At 42.0% G+C, this 17112-nt stretch overlaps 1 protein-coding gene across 1 annotated transcript in view; it reads right to left on the bottom strand.

The window, feature by feature from the left end:
* The window catches only part of si:dkey-191m6.4 (rho GTPase-activating protein 22), a 29914-nt gene extending 23481 nt beyond the window's left edge, over nucleotides 1-6433 (bottom strand). The window contains exons 1-3 of the mRNA XM_061232929.1: nucleotides 6256-6433; nucleotides 2590-2789; nucleotides 528-615 (exon numbers count right to left, since the gene is read on the bottom strand). Of these exons, the coding sequence (XP_061088913.1) occupies nucleotides 528-615; nucleotides 2590-2789; nucleotides 6256-6298 (331 nt within the window). The 5' untranslated portion in view covers nucleotides 6299-6433. The remainder of the gene's footprint in view (nucleotides 1-527; nucleotides 616-2589; nucleotides 2790-6255) is intronic.
* Nucleotides 6434-17112: the final 10679 nt, after the last annotated feature.

Below are 17112 nucleotides of genomic sequence, written 5' to 3'. Positions count from 1 at the left end.
GCAAACAGAGATGTTATCTGTGACGAACAGTAATGAACTCTGACTCCACTCACAGGCAACTGTAAGCTGTCTGCCCCTTCCCGCAGTCACTTTCCATTCTCAGAAACCCCAGCAGATGAGGGAAGGGTAGAGAGAGAGAGAGAGAGAGAGAGAGAGAGAGAGAGAGAGAGGGAGAGAGAGAGCGAGAGATGGTATACTTCAGTCAGCAGGAAGTATATATCTTCTGTGTAAGGAAACTTCAGAAAACAGAAACTACTTTCAATCACTATACCATCCATTACAAGGCAGTGAATGTTTTTAATGGTAGTGGCTCTCACAAGCTAGTGTGCTCCCCCTGCTGACTAACCAAAAACAGTGTTGACATTTTCCCAGTTTAACAGCCTTGAGCTCAGTGAGAGTTCAACCAGAACAAGTCAGGCGAAAAAGGAAGGTTTATTTTCCTCAAAAAGATAATGAGAACATTCTGGTATTGGCAGATACTCACATGCTGATAATCAGCATGTGAGGGCTTCAACAGGCCATCTCACCTGGAACTATCTCAAAGAGGTGACGTCCTGGCTCTTCTGGATTGGCAGTCAGTTCGTTCACCTGGCTGCCATGAAGGGGGATGCAGCCCTTCAGGGAGAGAAGGAAGAACAACAACACATCACAACTCAGTATGGAAACCATTACAGATATCTAGCTATTCAACGAGAGGCATTCAGAAACAAGTCCTGAATGACAATTCAGGAAGAACTCTGTGAGAGCCACTCAAGTCGTACATCCACTGTCTATTCCATTTTTAATCAGGGAATGGCAAGTTAAGTGAGAGCACGCTATAAATAATGCATATAATGATCTCCAACCTTCATGCATCAGAAATGAATCAGAAGCAAGCACAATTCTTAAAGCCCTTTCTGTTTAATCCTCTCCACTGGGAGGAAGGATTCTGATCCTGAAGACCTTCAATTATAAGACCAGGCAGCCTAGTTATCACTAAACACTGCAATCACTGCAGGAGCAGCGCAAAACATCAGCCCATTGAAACACTGCCCCTAGATCTAAGGCCTAACTACCTTCCATATCTGACCCACCATACACAGGGTCATGGTCCTGTCCCTTATTGAAATGGTGGATGTTGTAAAGTGGAATTCCAATTATGAAGAGCGGGCCATTTGGCAAATGACCCTCCGTGATTACAGAGTAGAAGTGAAATAACAAAGATGGCATAGCCTAGCTGTCAAAATGTGTTTAGCACCAGAACACACAAGACATGCGTGGTGGATGTGACATTAATTAAACCACCCACTCCATTGCTTACACCCTATATTCCACACTCTACCAACCTCTATCAAGCTGAGAATGTTTTCAAAATTCATTCTTTACCATGTACCATGTACTATGCTATGCCTCATTGAACCATCAAAGTGAGCAATCTTAGCTTTTTTCCCCCGGCTATTTTAATGGAGGATGAGGGCAGTACCCTCACCCTTCCACCTGTTCCATTGTTCTGTGGGAATGATATACACTCCGCGGTTTGCCTATAAAGCTTTCTGCCTGTAATCTTATTGATTAGGAGGAGAAAACGGGCCAGATTGACACTCCCCACTCAGCCTCTGACAGCTACATTAAAAGGATGGGGGGGGGGGGGGGGGGGGATCCATGATGTATGTATGAGTATTGACAGTTTTTCATTTTGAAGAGAATTTCAAAAGGCTCCAGTCATTTGCCATCTGAGAATGAAGAGCTTGCTTTCTTGGAAAGCCATTGATTACTTATGGCCCAAATTAAAGCGCTGGAAGGCCTTGGTGAAACAGCTGTAAAAATCTATAATGGTGTCAGGGCCGCTATGAGCATTTGAAAAGAGCAGCCTGTTTGAAAGTATGGGTGTTAGTGGAAGCAGTCCAATTTAACTGCTACTTTACAGCTAGTAATTTATCCAATCCTGCCAAGTAGCATCGCAGTGTAGAAAAAAGGCTTTGTAGCTTTATGCATAACATCTGTTTCCCTTAACACCAAAACACTACATTACTAATCCCTGCTTTGATCTAATGAGGGGTGAGTTATTGTCCATAATGCTTTTACTCCCATGTAACCTGATTTCAGGGTGCTATTAAAATGTATTTCAGATTAACCGTTGAGGGGACTATAGTCATCAAAGGTAAATGCACAGATTGAAGGCCCTTATCATATGAATGTGTACCTCGCTTGTGAAGGTTCATCACACCTATTCCTGTGAGTTTACGTCTGAAACAGTCCTGTTAATGAACTAACGTCCTCAACACCTGGAGAAACAAGACTGTCACAAAGATGCTTTACAGAGTAACAGGACAAAAAAAGGAAAAAAACAGGCCTGAACCCACAAATAGCAAGCACAAGAGGTAAAAAAAACCTCCTCAGTGGAGAGAAAATACTCCCCGAGGGAGGGAAGAAATCTCAGTCCAGTTTTCACCATCGAGCTAGCCACCGACTTTGACCCAAGTAAGGTATCCTGTATCCTGTGGTTCTCCAGGTCCAAACTTAGACCGGGCGGCTTGTGAGGCTCCAGAACCGGCAAATCAGTCACAGCCCTGACGCCACCCGCAGGCGTGAGCAGCAGTTTACACGTACCTGCGGCTTGGTCTCCTCTTCGTCCTTGTAGAAGTAGAGCTGCTCGGACCGCAGGACGAACCAGCGGAGCTGCCAGTTCCTCATGATGCTCCGCTGCTTCTTCAGCCAGCCGGCCTTGAGAGCGCCCCCTGGCAGGCCGGGGGAGCAGGGGCGGCCGGAGCCCTGGGACATCTCTCCCATCACCATGCTCTTCGACCGGGCTGGAGGAGGGAGAGCCGGGGAGAACTGCCTCAGTGCACTGCCCTTACTTTCCTATGGTGCCATGGACTTCCTCTTCTGGGCTTAGGGTTAGGGCTATGACCCCTACCATGCGTGATAAAGAGGGTATGGCCCTGGACCTGCTGACTCCAATATAGAGTCATGATATGGGGCTTAATGAGCAAAACTGTGTGTTAACTGTGCCAGTCTCTGTTATGATAAAATTATAATTATATTACTGTGGGGATATCAGAGCCTTCAAATATAAATCAATAAAGTTAAATGAATAAGATCTACATCAAATTTTTCAATTGAACTGAGAGAAAAACATCCATATTTCCTAAACATATGAAAACTGCATGAAAAGCACAGTTAACAGAGTGAGATTTAAACATGTTTTAAGCAATGCCAATAGGAGAAAAAATTGGCATCCTATTATGGATTATTTGTCAAAATCAATTTTGAAGACACCATTTCTGCCAGGTCCTCTGTTCCCCCTCTGCGCCAGGAACTGCAGATCAATGCTTGCCTGGTGAAAAATCAATAATCCCTCTTTTTGCACTCTGACAATTCTGTCTGCTGACGGAAAGGGCACGTTAGGTGTGTGTGTGTACGTGTTTGTGTGTGTGTGTGTGTGTGTGTGTGTGTGTGCGTGCCTGCATATATGCAGTCCATCTGCCTCAGTAAACAGGCCCCATAATGGGCCTGTCCAATCAGAAGACCAGGTCTGTTTGTCACATTGCTTGTCTTCACATTTGCAGGCAAGCCTTTTGAATCCCATTAAAAATTCTGCTCATGCTCCTGACTGCCTCGCCAGGAGAGGGTGGGGGGAGGGGGCTTAACGTGCAGTCTTACCAGCACCCTTACGCAGAGGACACGTTTAAATGAGCATTTCCTCTTTTCAATTAGCAAGCATCAGGAGCTAACCGACGCTCATAATCGAATATTCGATTTGACTTGTTACAAAACGTAACAAGTTATTTCATAAACGGGTCTAGTTGCCTTTCCTTATCTATTATATTATAAAATAGCTATTCTGCCACAGAACTAAAATGGTGGAATGAGGATAGGATCACAAGGCTTCAATGGCCATGAAGCAAATTCTTATCAATTTAAGATGCCTCACTGTGACTAGAAGCATCAAAAGGAAGTGTTATCAGCCTGGATGCTGTTAACCTGGATTGGCTGCCCGAGGCATGTTATATATTTATCTACCCACAAACAAAATGTACTTAAAAAGGAAATTCGATTGAGATAAAGCCTGAATTTTTTTTTACCTTCAAATTCCAATACAGTATAACTGAGATTAAAAAAGCATAATTTCACAGCTGTTTTCTGAGGAACAACACAGTGCTTCGCATTTTCAGCATACATTTATAAAGCATCCCTTTAGAGCAGTAGAAAATGATGAAATAATTTAAAGTAAATTTCCTGAATATTTCAAGATGCCCTAACCTACACATATTTCTGAATGTGTCCTGAATATTTCATGACTTTGTATGGAGAGGCATTTTTCCATGACTGCTTGCCTCTCTGAAAGATCACAGAGGCCAATAGCTTTTTATCATGTCTTGTGTTTTTCGTAAGATTTTTGTGTTTGAGGGAAGTAAACTGCGTCTGTCTCTCCCTCCACAACACAGAGGGCTTGTACGAGACACAGGAAATGAAACGCCACCTTGTCTCGGCCAGCAAACGGGGTTTGCCGGAAAAATCTGACTCACATTTTCTGGGCCCTGCTTGGCCCCTTCGCTCTGTTGATACGTTTTGCGGACGGTGCTTGGTGGGGACTTTCACGTCTCAATCCACAAGCATTGATTTCTCACAAACCTGACTTTTTGTTTTTCCCTCTGTAACTGTGCGGTCTGTGCAACAACAGATGCATTTCATGTTACACTCTCAAGAACCTTAACTGAATAACCAGACTGAGTAGAACCAGACGCAATTCCCAGAACTCTAATCCCAGGCCATTACGATTTCCCTGTCTGATGATTCATACATCCCCTCTCCTGTTGTCATTTTCATTGCACACACATGGGAATTCACCATTCTGTGAGTACCACAAGGTCACACGTTGAAGGAAATTGTGTCTTGAATTTGTCTCTTGAATTTTCCATTCTTTTGACTGGACATCATACTGTTGCTTTAATGTTCTTAGTGCTTACATCTGTTACTTTCTAATCTGAATTATACACACCTGTTTTGTTAGTCTGTCCAAATTCCTGAGATGAAATTACACTTTTTAAAGCAACCTAGCAGTAGCCTCAACATATTGTTGTTGTACATACTCTTTTTGGCCGGCGAGCCGTATAATTCTGTTAGCCTCAGACTCCATCTTCCCATCCATCGTCCATCCCCCTGGCTTACATATTGGCTTATTGATTTTACATCAATTTGCTTGGAGCAACCGTGTCAGGGGGGCTAGCCTGGCGTCAGACTGAAGCCGGGAATCATATTCATCTTGAATAGCGTATCAATTCATGGGATGGTTTTCGAGTCATTCGTCACTCTAAAATAGCGGCCTGTTGTACAGAGGTGGCTGACGTTGACAAACGACGATGGAGAGCTTGCTTGCTTTAGGACCTCCTCGCTGCATTGAGTTTCTGAGCAGGAAGATGATCCACCCCAAATAGCTTTTACTGTCGGAGAGAAACACGGACATCACAACTGCCCCTACCCATATTTGGTCACGATGCGTTCCGTGTCACGACACTAATGACATCATCCTTTATGCTCTGTGTTATAGCCGTCTGAATGTGTGTTTATTTGCCCCACTGGTATCGATTAGATTAGGGTTCAGTAAAAAGGTTGCCCTTTTAGCCCATAGAGATGGATTTGCAAGATGCACTCAGGCTTACATAGAAATGGCTATTGAGTGAATCCTTGGTCTATCTGTACACTACAGGGCCTGCCACACTAGAGGAAATGTGCTTCATTTGATGGAGTTCTACATTCAGCTGTTGTGATGTGGAACACAATGTGTTCAGGTAAGAACATAGTTTTATATAATCTGTATGTGTACTTTTATTGTTATTTTTTACTGAGGATAATTTGTTCCATAAAGCAAGGTTTTAGATTATCATGTTTTACCAATAAGAGGCAGGTATGTTTTAATTTAAATTATACCCTCATTCATAAATGTATACAGAACAAAACCACACATTGGTTATTTTGCATAATTATCTGGTTGGGCCTTACAGTATCTGGAGCTCAAACAGACCGGTTAAAACAAGCTACACTTATAAACATGTACAGAGAAAAGACAATTACATATAAGACCAAAAGCTCAAAGTAGAAACATCTACATAAAAGGATATGTTTAAAACAATACGGACCTCATTAACTTTTAGCAGCCAGTGAACAGACGGCAAAAAGGAGTTAGCATTTCGAGACAGTGTTACCGTACAGCTTCTGCGTGGTACAGACACAAGCTCCATTGTGAAAAGCTACAAAAAGGGAGACTGCACTCACCTCTCCTGGTCTGTCTGATTTTGGGGCTTAGCATGGCTGTCATGGTTGGGCTTCTCTGTGTCCGGTAGGCATTCCTGTCTGTCAGCACGTCAGCTGTAGCACCCTGTTGCACCTCATCTTGTCTGCCCTGAGCCCCTCCTGCCTCTCCTCACTGTCCTCTCCTCTCCCTCCTCTCCTCTCCTCTCCTCCGCTCCCGCTAACATCCCACTAGCTCTCTGCTACGGGCAGCACCGCCCTTCACTGGCCCCGCCCACTCCCATCCCCGGAGGCCGAGAGGGTTGCCTCGCACGTGCTCAGTAACGCCCTGCTACATTATTCATTTACACACAAATATGTATGCGTACACATGCACACACTCATACACACACAGTGTAATACACACATAAACACAGGCTAATATACACACCACACACATACACCCACTGATAAACATGCACGCGCGTACACTAATACACACAAGCGCACACACATACACACACATACAGTCACACACAGCTATAGCAACATTAATTCCACCCCACACCAGTCATTTAGGGGCTGGGTGATTACTGTCAACTGTTCAGTGGAGCAGAGACAGAAGGGTAAGGGTGGGAGTCCGCCTCCCTCCCTCTTAATTAGCTATGCACTGTGTTTCTCTTTACCTCTCTATCTATCTATCCTCCTTCCATCTGCTTCCTCATCATTCTCTCTTTCACTCTCCTCTCCCTCTCTTGCCAACTCCAATTTTACTTTCTATCTCTCTTTATATCTCCTCTCCTTCCCCTTTATTCCCCTCTCTCCTCTCCCATCTCTTTCCCTCCCCCACACCTCTTCTCTATTTTCTCTCCCCCCGTGTCAGTCCTCCCCCTCCCTCCTCCTCGCTCTCTCCTCCTCCTTTTCTCTTTTCCTCTCTCTCTTTCTGTTAACATGACTTCAGCAGTAATAGAAGCTGTCTCTAATCTATGTCTCCAGCCCCCTCCCTCTCTGCCACCCCCATCTCTCTCACTCTCTCTCTCTCTCTCTCTCTCTCTCTCACACACACACTACTCTCTCTCACACACTCTATCACTCTCTCTCTCTTTCTGTTAACATGACTTCAGCAGTAATGGAAGCTGTCTGAAATCTATGTCTCCAGCCCCCCTCCCTCTCTCTGCCACCGCCATCTCTCTCACTCTCTCTCACACACTCTCTCTATCTCTCTCTTTTTCTTAACAGTCTTCTCTTCCTCCCGTATCTAGATCTCCCCGCGCGATACCGAGCGATGTCTTTGACTCCAGCAGAAACTGAGTCAGCGCAGACATGCCGACCACAGCAGCTGGGCTTATTACAGGACAGGAAGGGGAACGGCTGAGCACCCCATCATCTGACCAACCCAGGGAGCCATTAAGCCACTCCCTGCAGCCGCGACCAGGGCTGGGGCCTGCTTGCTTTGTTTCTCAAATTAGAGCCACCACGCAGCAGATGACTAATCACAAAATGATAGACTTTTTCTGTCCGTGTATGCACGCGTTGTATACACACACGTAGGCAAACGTACATACACCCGCACACACACACGTTTTTATATTGAATTATTTTGATATCATAGAATGACATTTTCTCTAAACATTGCTTTTGGTGGAGAGTACGGGCCAGACTTACATGGAAAATTTTACAATGTGGGTCCAGGTAAAATCCAACTGTGCCAGCTTTACCAGCCTGAAAATTGAGCTGGTCATAATCTGGTCTAGCTGGGTATGTGCTGGTCAACCAGCTGGTGCTGATAGTTTGTCTGAGCTGGTAGATGGTCAAGCATCTACCAGCTGTTTCAAAACCTAGCTTGAGCTGTTTTTTTTTCAGCTGGGAGCACTGTGAATATGCTGTGTCTCTCGTGTTGTAGGTTTGTAGGTGTCACCGTGCTCCAGGGGAAAAGCATGACTTGTGTTTCAGCTGTGTGCCACTGGGGCCGTGGGACCCCCTGTGGAGACAGAGCTTTAATTACATATGAGACTTTAATGCAAGGCAGATCAGGATGTCGGCCTCTGTTTAATTGTATTCCTGTTGCAATTGCTTGGGTTCGCTGAACAAAGAATTTCTCTAACATAGCAAAGTCAATTCTCACAACACAAACAGCACGATATTTGCATCGTAATAATTTCCTGAAGGAAAACCAAGTGTAATCAGCATAAAAATATTTCCATGCACATGACAGTGCACAGTACAGCCACACAGAACAATGCAGCAGAACACTGTTAATAGAACAAAATAGGATAAGCACATCACCTTTTTCTGATTAATATGGCTAAATTGCAAGCTCAACTTGATAAGATTTCATATATATGTTTCCTGTTAGATTGTCTACTCTACACTAAACTGTATATTTAATTTCCTGCTGATGTGGTTCGCTGTTGGGGAAGGTTCTGTGGAAGCACTACCTCTGCTGAAAATTGAGGGTATTGAGGCTGGGATGCTGCAGTCAAGCAGATAAAAATAAATTAATTCATAGAAGGCTAGGTATTTGCTATTAATGCAAAATGAAAATTTCAGTAAGCAAAAGCATGATATACAGTACGAATGTTGAAATATGGAGTAGGCCATTATGCATACATAGTGTGGGTGTGCGTGTGCGTTCATATAAAACATATTTCAATGTTTATGTTACGTTTAAACTATGTTTTCTATATCTACTTCTACAGTAGAATCAAGATTAACTATGTATATAGTGCATGCTCAACAATGATAAATATTATAAAACGTATATTATTCATAGTTAAAAATATATGTATTGAGTATAAATACAAAAATGATGTATACTGAGATGAAATATTTACTGGCATTCATTTTCAGGATATTCCAACATACATGAAAGTATGTATTGAGAAATATATGCTCACATTTGTGGCCTGACTATTTTGTTGAGTGTGCGGGCATTTCCGGAAAGCTCCTGCTGTTTCACTCATCTTTTACTCCTGGCTCTGCTTTTTCTATGATGGTTGGTCCTATGGGAGACATGGCTGTAAATAACAGGCACCAGCACCAGAAATGTAGGACCTAAACAGAAATCTGAACTGCCCCCTCCTTCGGGTATCTACACAGTGAAGGTTACCGGGAGCTTACATTTCAAGGAAAAATCTCATATAATCTGGTTTCAGAAAAAGTCGATATAGATGGCCGGTGCAATTTCATTTGAGCCCGGAACAGAAGGCTCAGAATAAAAATGGTTCCCAAGCAGGCTGATCAATCATGTGCAGCGTTTAGAAAGAAAAAGGCATTTCATTTTAGGCCTCTCAGCCACTCCCTTTCATCCGTCCAAATGCAATTTGATCCTATATGCATCATAGATGTCCAATCAGAACCGGGAGAGCACGTGCTGCTCCAGAACGGTTAGGGAACTCGTTCGGCGACGTGGACGCGAACATCAGCAATATGAATGCAAATGCCTCATGCTAGTAAAACGTTGATGTGGAAACCAAGTGTGTCTGCAACCTTTTATGGATAAATTCAATCTCATCAGAACAAAGAGGATTAACTCTTAAAACCTCAGATTTATGGTAAAGACAGTCAGGAAAAAAATTATAACTGGCTCGTATAACTAGATGTATAAATATGTGTGGAACTTTCAAGTGGCGAATCCAACTAAACTACAGGCCCTGGGTACCGTGGTACAGCCCACATAATCAAATGCTACACCAGTTCTGACTGCCCAGAGAGGGTTTGGATTGTAAGGATCTTGTGTGACATAAGTCCTTCAGCATAGTGAAACATGCAGAGAATGTGCAAATGATTTGTTGCTCTGGATTGTTGAAGCCATGTAACTGATGTATAAATGTTTTTGGAATTGAGCTTTCCAAACTGGGAGTAATAAACATTGTAAATGAGGAACAACTGGTTGTCTAAGTAATCTGCCCAAATCTTTGGCCCCCAGGAATTCTGTCGTCTGCCTGCAACAGAAACAACAACACAATTTCCAGGACCAACTCAACTTGCCTGACAAACGCAATTAACTTTCTGCATGCAATTAGATTGAAACATTATTTAATTTGCTAATGGATGTGGTGCAACTTGCAGCAGACGTGGAGAAGGCACAATGCCGTTTCGCGTAAAGATGACTGCTAAGATCTGACATAATGAGTCACCGCAGACGTTGGCAAAGAGCTTATGGGTAGATATGGAGACAAATTATGAGTCACCAGGCTGGTGAAACATCTTGCTGTGCCTGACAAGACCATGCCATTTCATTTGTCACATCATCATATTCACTTTAAATGTTTTAACAACCAAACACTCAGAAACACTAAATAATTTTGATGACACGACAGAAATATTTGCATTATTTAGTCAATTATTTACTAATTTAGCTGCTAGATGTTATTCAGAGCAAAATACATGGCCACCAAGGAATGACACCCATGTGTATGGTATAAAAGCAGAGAAAGAAATGGAGAATGCTTACATGTATTACAAGCTTATCAATTAATTAATTAATCTTCATTTTGAATAGTGCCAGTTTCATTCTGAATGTCACACACTTCCAATGTGAATAATACAACAAATATCATAATGTTTAGTATCAGTGGTAGTGTAATTTCCAGAACATTCTTTAAACATTACACGAGACAGTATTCCAAAGCTGTCCAGATACTGCAGGTCAATCTATAAAGACAACCTTAATGAAAAAGTATGCCTGTCCATATAATCCAAATAATGAATAGCAAACCAATGCCATTACAGGAAATTAGATAAAAACTAGATCACTCCCATTAAGTGCTGTTAAAACTCTCCTTGCAGACAGCTGAAGGGCTGGATGTCAATGTGGTATTCAAATGGTATTAAAGCCTTTCGATTTTACATTAATCTTTCTGCATGTACAATGGATCTGACCTTTGTTGCAGTTTCAGTCCAAAGATATTCCACTGATATACCTTGGCTACAAAACAAGTCATCATAATGTGTCAAAGATACATGATACATGATGTAAAGATGAAAAGATTCCATTTGAATGTCCATTTCCCTGCCATTTTCCTAGCCCAGCAGTAACGCTACGGTGAATTTCTCAGATTTGCTAAAATGCCTGTTGTCTGTAAGCTGCTAGACTGCTCCAACTGGAGTGGAGGGAGACTTGAAAAAAAAAAAAAAGAGAAAATTATGCAAAACATAATAATTTTTCAAAGCCTGGAAAACAGCAGGGGTGTTAGATAGCCCAAATGGCATCACCTGGTATTCATAGTGACCAGTCAGAGTGTTAAATGCCATCTTTCACTCATTCCCTTGATGGATGCAGACTATGTTGTAGGCATTGCATAGATCCAGTATAGTAAGGATTGAAGCGCCTTGTAATGACACCAAGGCTGATGACATTAATGGCAGGGGATAACGGTTCTTCACAGTAATTTTATTGAGCCTATGGTCAAGGTAAGGAAGAAGACCACATTTCTTACTGACTAAAAGTAAACCAGAACCAGCAGGAGACATGAATGGGCAAATGTGACCAGCAGCAAAACCCTCTCTGATGTATTCTACCATTGCCTTGGTTTTCAGACCTGACATGGAAAAGATTTTTCCTTGAGGAGTTGTGGTTACTGGTAGGAGGCCGATGGAGCAATTGTTAGGCCTGTGTGGAGGTAAGCCCTTGCTCTTTACTGAAGACACTGTGCAGATCCTAGTACTTGAGTGGCTCTCAGGGCAGATCTGTATCAATGCCACCACCAGATGGTGTCTGAGGGATGGGAGGAGATTGACAGAGAACACTGGACACACAATGCAATGTTCCTCATGTGTGTATAAGAAACAGATGCAGACAGATTCAGTGTTACAGCATCTTTACTTGCAGCTTTTAGCTTTTAGTGTTCTAGCCTTTCATACATTTACAAGCTCTTGCCTTACAACACACTGATGTAAATGCGTAGCAAATCAGAAATGCAATATACACACTGATCTGGCTTGAACATTACACACAAGACAGAGAAATATTACAACATTCACATCCACGTTGCTGCACATTACCCACAGACGCGTCAAAGTTAGGCTTGTGCTTGGATAACCTGGGATGGCCGATCACTGGGATGATCTGGCATGGTCATCGGAGATACTCAGTTGCACAGGAGAAGTAATAAACACAATAGCCGTGAAACCAGAGGTCTACTGTCCAGGGAGATTACTGAAAGTGGTTTAGAGTGCTGTAATTGGGGAATGTTGTGATGTTTTGCCAGGTTGAAATCTAAAATATTCCCTTCAGCCCCATAGATAATAAATGCATGTAAATTGAATTTGTTCAATGACCATTGTGAAACCACAAGTAGAGTGCGCAAAGAGGACAAGGAGGGGACCACAAACTGACTGGCTAGTAATCGCACCAAGTCTCTCCAACTCAGGAAAAAGGCATGAAAATATCTTTCAACACATAGATTTTTACACATAGAAATGTGAGTGTGACCCAACTGCATGGCTTCCACTGAATCAATGGAGTACTTGGAATGGGAAGGGATTCAGATAACCTTGGAACTTCAAGCAGAGACGTTCGGGGCTGGGTTGTCGATCAGATGCCCGTCAGTGCGAATCACTAGGGCAAGGACTTGGTCAACGCTAGACGGTAAGTCTCTGATCGATTATTCATCCGCTAATCTCTGAGAAACCTTGTACAAAAAAGGTAAGGGCCTCTTTATTCCATTCATTCTCTTTCGCCAGTGTGCAAAACTCGATGCAGTAGTCGGTTATGGTCTCAGAGCTATGGCAGACAGCAGTCTCCTCCCTGCATTGTGAGCGATGCCGGTCTGGTCGAACACTTTACTCCTATCAGTCATGAAGAGTTAGATGTTGCAGCAGGAAGGGGCAGATCACAGTGTGGTAGCCCAAGCGAATGCTCTGCCAGAGAGGAGGGAAATCACAAACATGGCGTGGGAGTGCTCAGCGGTGAAGCAGAATAGCTGTGACTTTCAATGCCACAGAACACTGCTAGAAAGCCTCAGCACTTCCCCTGAGAGCTGTCATATCTGTCACATCTGAGGGGGAAGGTGGGGCTCCCTGACTGAGGTACTGTATTGTGATTGTTGGCAGTTGTTCCAGATGAAGGGGCTGGGGAAGGTTCTCTGAAATATTTTGAATAAGCCGATTGTGTCGGCCAAGGGTCATTCCCTGGCTCAAAAGGGCATTGTGAACTGAGCATTGTGAGTATGGTTTCAGTTTGGTCGTTTTTTCTGGTTGTGGGTTTACTTGGTCAGACCCAATCACAGAGCAAGTTCAAGGACACCATAAATAAAATCCAAGAATCTTTACTGTGGAGAGTGTAAAATAAAATAACCACCAGGAAATAGCACACAATGTCACTAGACGCTAGACATTATTAATAAAGCTCATAGGAGTAGCAACATGAGGAGACATGGAGAGGCAAACCCACATGTGATGTGACAGAAAACTCTAGGGGTTTAAATACAAGGCTAACAGTGGAACAGAACAACACTAATGAGACAAACACATGCAGCAACCAAAAACCACTAATACAATGATTAGAACTAAACAGGGAATACAAAATGAGACAAAAACACTAGGCAAGGGTAGTGGGCACCCTCTGGTGGTTTCTTGAGAGCACGGTGACAATTGAAGAAGCAACTGCCTTTATTGCCTATACCAAGAATCAGCCCTGGTCCTAAATACAACCCAATCTCAACCATAACATATTCCATTTTCTGCTCCCTTGGCCTAACCCCAATGTGAACCCCCAAATTCTAGCCCTCGGAGTTCTCTTAAATATATGAAAAACATTTAAAATCATCAATTCAGTAAAAATTATTATGAAGTAATGTGTTTGAAGTTTTAAATATCAAGACAATTACTATAACAGGCAGGGAACAGTTAAAAACTAAATCAAATAAATATTTGTTGTGACCACCCTTAACCTTTAAAACTACATCAATTCTCTTAGGTACTGTCCTACAGTTTTATAAGTTATGTGACAAACATATTGAAGAATATGCCACAGACCCTCTGCAGACCTTTACTGTCTCACTTGCGTCTGGCTATCCAGATAAATAAATAAATCATCAAAAACATTTATTTGCAAAATTTATGTTTGGTAATCTAAAATTTTATCTTTTGTACTGAATCACTAATGCAGAAAACAAGAAAACCCAAAAACTCCTGAACACAACCCTAAACCTCAACACAAACACTTACTGTACTTGTCCCAACCCTAAGGCCTAGTCGAATCCTAAGACCTCATTCTAGCCAAAAGCATTCTCTTTTTTTTAATAGAAAATTTAACTTTTAAAAAAATTCAAATGTATGGAACACGATTCAAATAACATCAGTTCCATAAAAGAAGTAATTTATTTGTACTGAAAAATCTATCTCATTCACAAATATGAATTAGCTAAGACTATAATAACATCCTATTTGTGAAAAAACTGTATCTTCCAAAGACTACTCCTTAATGAATGGACGAGCAATATTTCAAGCATAACATTCACCTGCATTTTATTTCTAGTTTCTAATTTTTGTTTTCAATAAAATTTTCATTCGTTTCTGGAGTTAGATAGCAATACAATGAGTTTCTAGAGCAGTTAGATCATATTTTAAAGAGGCGTAAACCATATCCACAGCATGTTCTCTCTTCTTCTGAATCACTAGAGGGTGCTGTATTCCAACAGGTGAACATGTTTCCAGGGGCTTTCACAAAGTGTTTGTGAAAACACAAAAGGGTCTGAGAATGGCCGATTTTTAGGTGAAGTCAGTCATTGTGTGATGTGTGATGTGTGTGATGTGTGTGATGTGAGGATTGGAAAATCAGTTTATCCTGAACCAATTCATAAACTTGCACTCTAGTTCCTTACCGATCTGAGGCTGTAGTCATGGCGTGAGCGTGGCATTGTAAGAGTGGCAGATTCCATCCTGGGACTGAGGAGTTTCTCAAACAGGGGGCACATTGATGTAAATACATACTGAACCGAATGAAACCAAGGCTGTGGGGCAATTCCTGGCAACTCCAAAGAAGTGATTACTGCACTACTGGTATCTTGATATAAATATGATAATATGGCAATTCACAAATGTCTTAGATATTCAGAATAATGTTGGAGATGGTCCTTTGTAAGTTCCTTTATGATAGCTAATTTGGGGATTTATTAGTATCTATGATCAACTGATGTGTAGAAATGACTTATACAGAACAAGGTACAGTATGCATGTGTATGTGAGTTCATTCTGTTGAAGAGAACAGTTAAGAGTGAAGGTTGTAAAGCAAATTTTTTCCACCTTGTCCGCCTCCCACCATCGCAAAAACTACCATCATCGCTTCTGGCCTCTAATTTCAGCTCCCTTCACATGGTTAGAAAAATTAAAGGGCGTATCCATGCAGTCACATCCACAGTCATTACTTACCTTCGGTGACATACGAAACCATCTTACTTGATACAAGACATTTAGTCTCTCACTATGGTTGCTATGAGGTTTTGTTTGTTGTTGATTGCGTGACTTATGCTCATGTCTCTGCTCTAATGTCAGTGTCTGCTCTTTGTGGGGTAGGTGAAACAAGAGATGGAGGAGGTGGAGCAATAGAGCAGCAAACACTACTGTAGAGGCAAAAGTGTTTTGAGACCATACCTGTAAAATCCAGCTATGCCAGCTTATGACCAGCTTGACCAGCTCAGTTTTCAAGCTGGTCAAGCTGGTCATAAGCTGATCTAGCTGAGTATGAGCTGGTCTACTTGCATGGTCAAGCTGGTCATAAAACTGGCTATGAGCTGGTCAACCAGCTAGTGCTGGTAGCATGTCTCAGCTGGTAGCTGGTCAACCTGAATTTAGCCTGGGTTTACTGTATGACACACCACAGTGAGAGACATTCATAGACAGTGGCGTTTTTGGCATAAAAATTCTGGTGGGGCACCAATAAGCTTGTCAAGCCTAGCAATGAGTAGTTTTGTGAGCCTCAACCTTGCTAGTTTGACACAGTAATGAAACCCTTAAAACACACTATCACTAACTGCTCACTTGCAAAATAGGGCTACAAGACAGTAACCTACCCGGGAAGCGCAGACGAGCTTAGCATTTTAAATAAATGGTGCGCAAATGTAAATTTGTGAGGAATATGAAATAAAAAAGTGGTTCACAGTTTGGCTCGATCATTGCTAATTTAGTATTTGATCACACATGAAGGTAATCAGGGGAGCTGGCATAATTATCAGTTCATCAAGTTAGCTTGTACTGGTTTATATCATGGGGAAACTGGTCTACAACTATGCAGTTATGAAATGGTGAAATGAACATGGACAATTAAAACAGACAAATGGTCATTTCAGTATGCTTTATTACAGTGAAATTTTAGGCTACCACACAGGGTAAGAACAGCAAACTAATCATTAAATAGGCTATAATCTCCCTGAAATTATGTGTGGGATATGCCAACTATTTTCATCAATTTAACAATAAAGCAGCAAACTACTTAATGGATTAATGCTACAAGCTACAGTATATCACATAATTATTAAATGAAAACGAGTCTAGCAGGGGTAGTGCAATCTTAATGTGTTTGTTTTTTCAGCTAATTTTCTCAATATTACTTTCTGTGGTGAAATGTACAAAAGCATGCCACTTGTCTAGCTAAAATTTTCAAATTGGTTGTTTCAATATATTTGACCAAGTTAGTCTAGCGTAATGCATCCCGACGGGAGATCTCTGGAACCACTCCAGATTGAAATTAAGTTTTTTATACTTTCCTGGGTCATGCTCTGATATTTATTAGGCTAAGTTACTACAAACGTCTCCTACTTATAAAAAGACCGCTACTACAGCTATGATGATAATATCTAGAGATAGCTAGCCAATTGACACATAGCTATGATTTCTGCCCTGCATGTGGGCGTTACCAGACTTGGGGCCGAGACAATCGAACCCCACCGGCCAACATAG

Source organism: Conger conger, chromosome 2 (genome assembly GCF_963514075.1).
Source record: "Conger conger chromosome 2, fConCon1.1, whole genome shotgun sequence".
Classification (NCBI taxonomy): Eukaryota; Metazoa; Chordata; class Actinopteri; order Anguilliformes; family Congridae; genus Conger; species Conger conger.
Note: the sequence above shows the minus strand (reverse complement) of the source record. Positions and strands in the feature narration are given on the sequence as shown.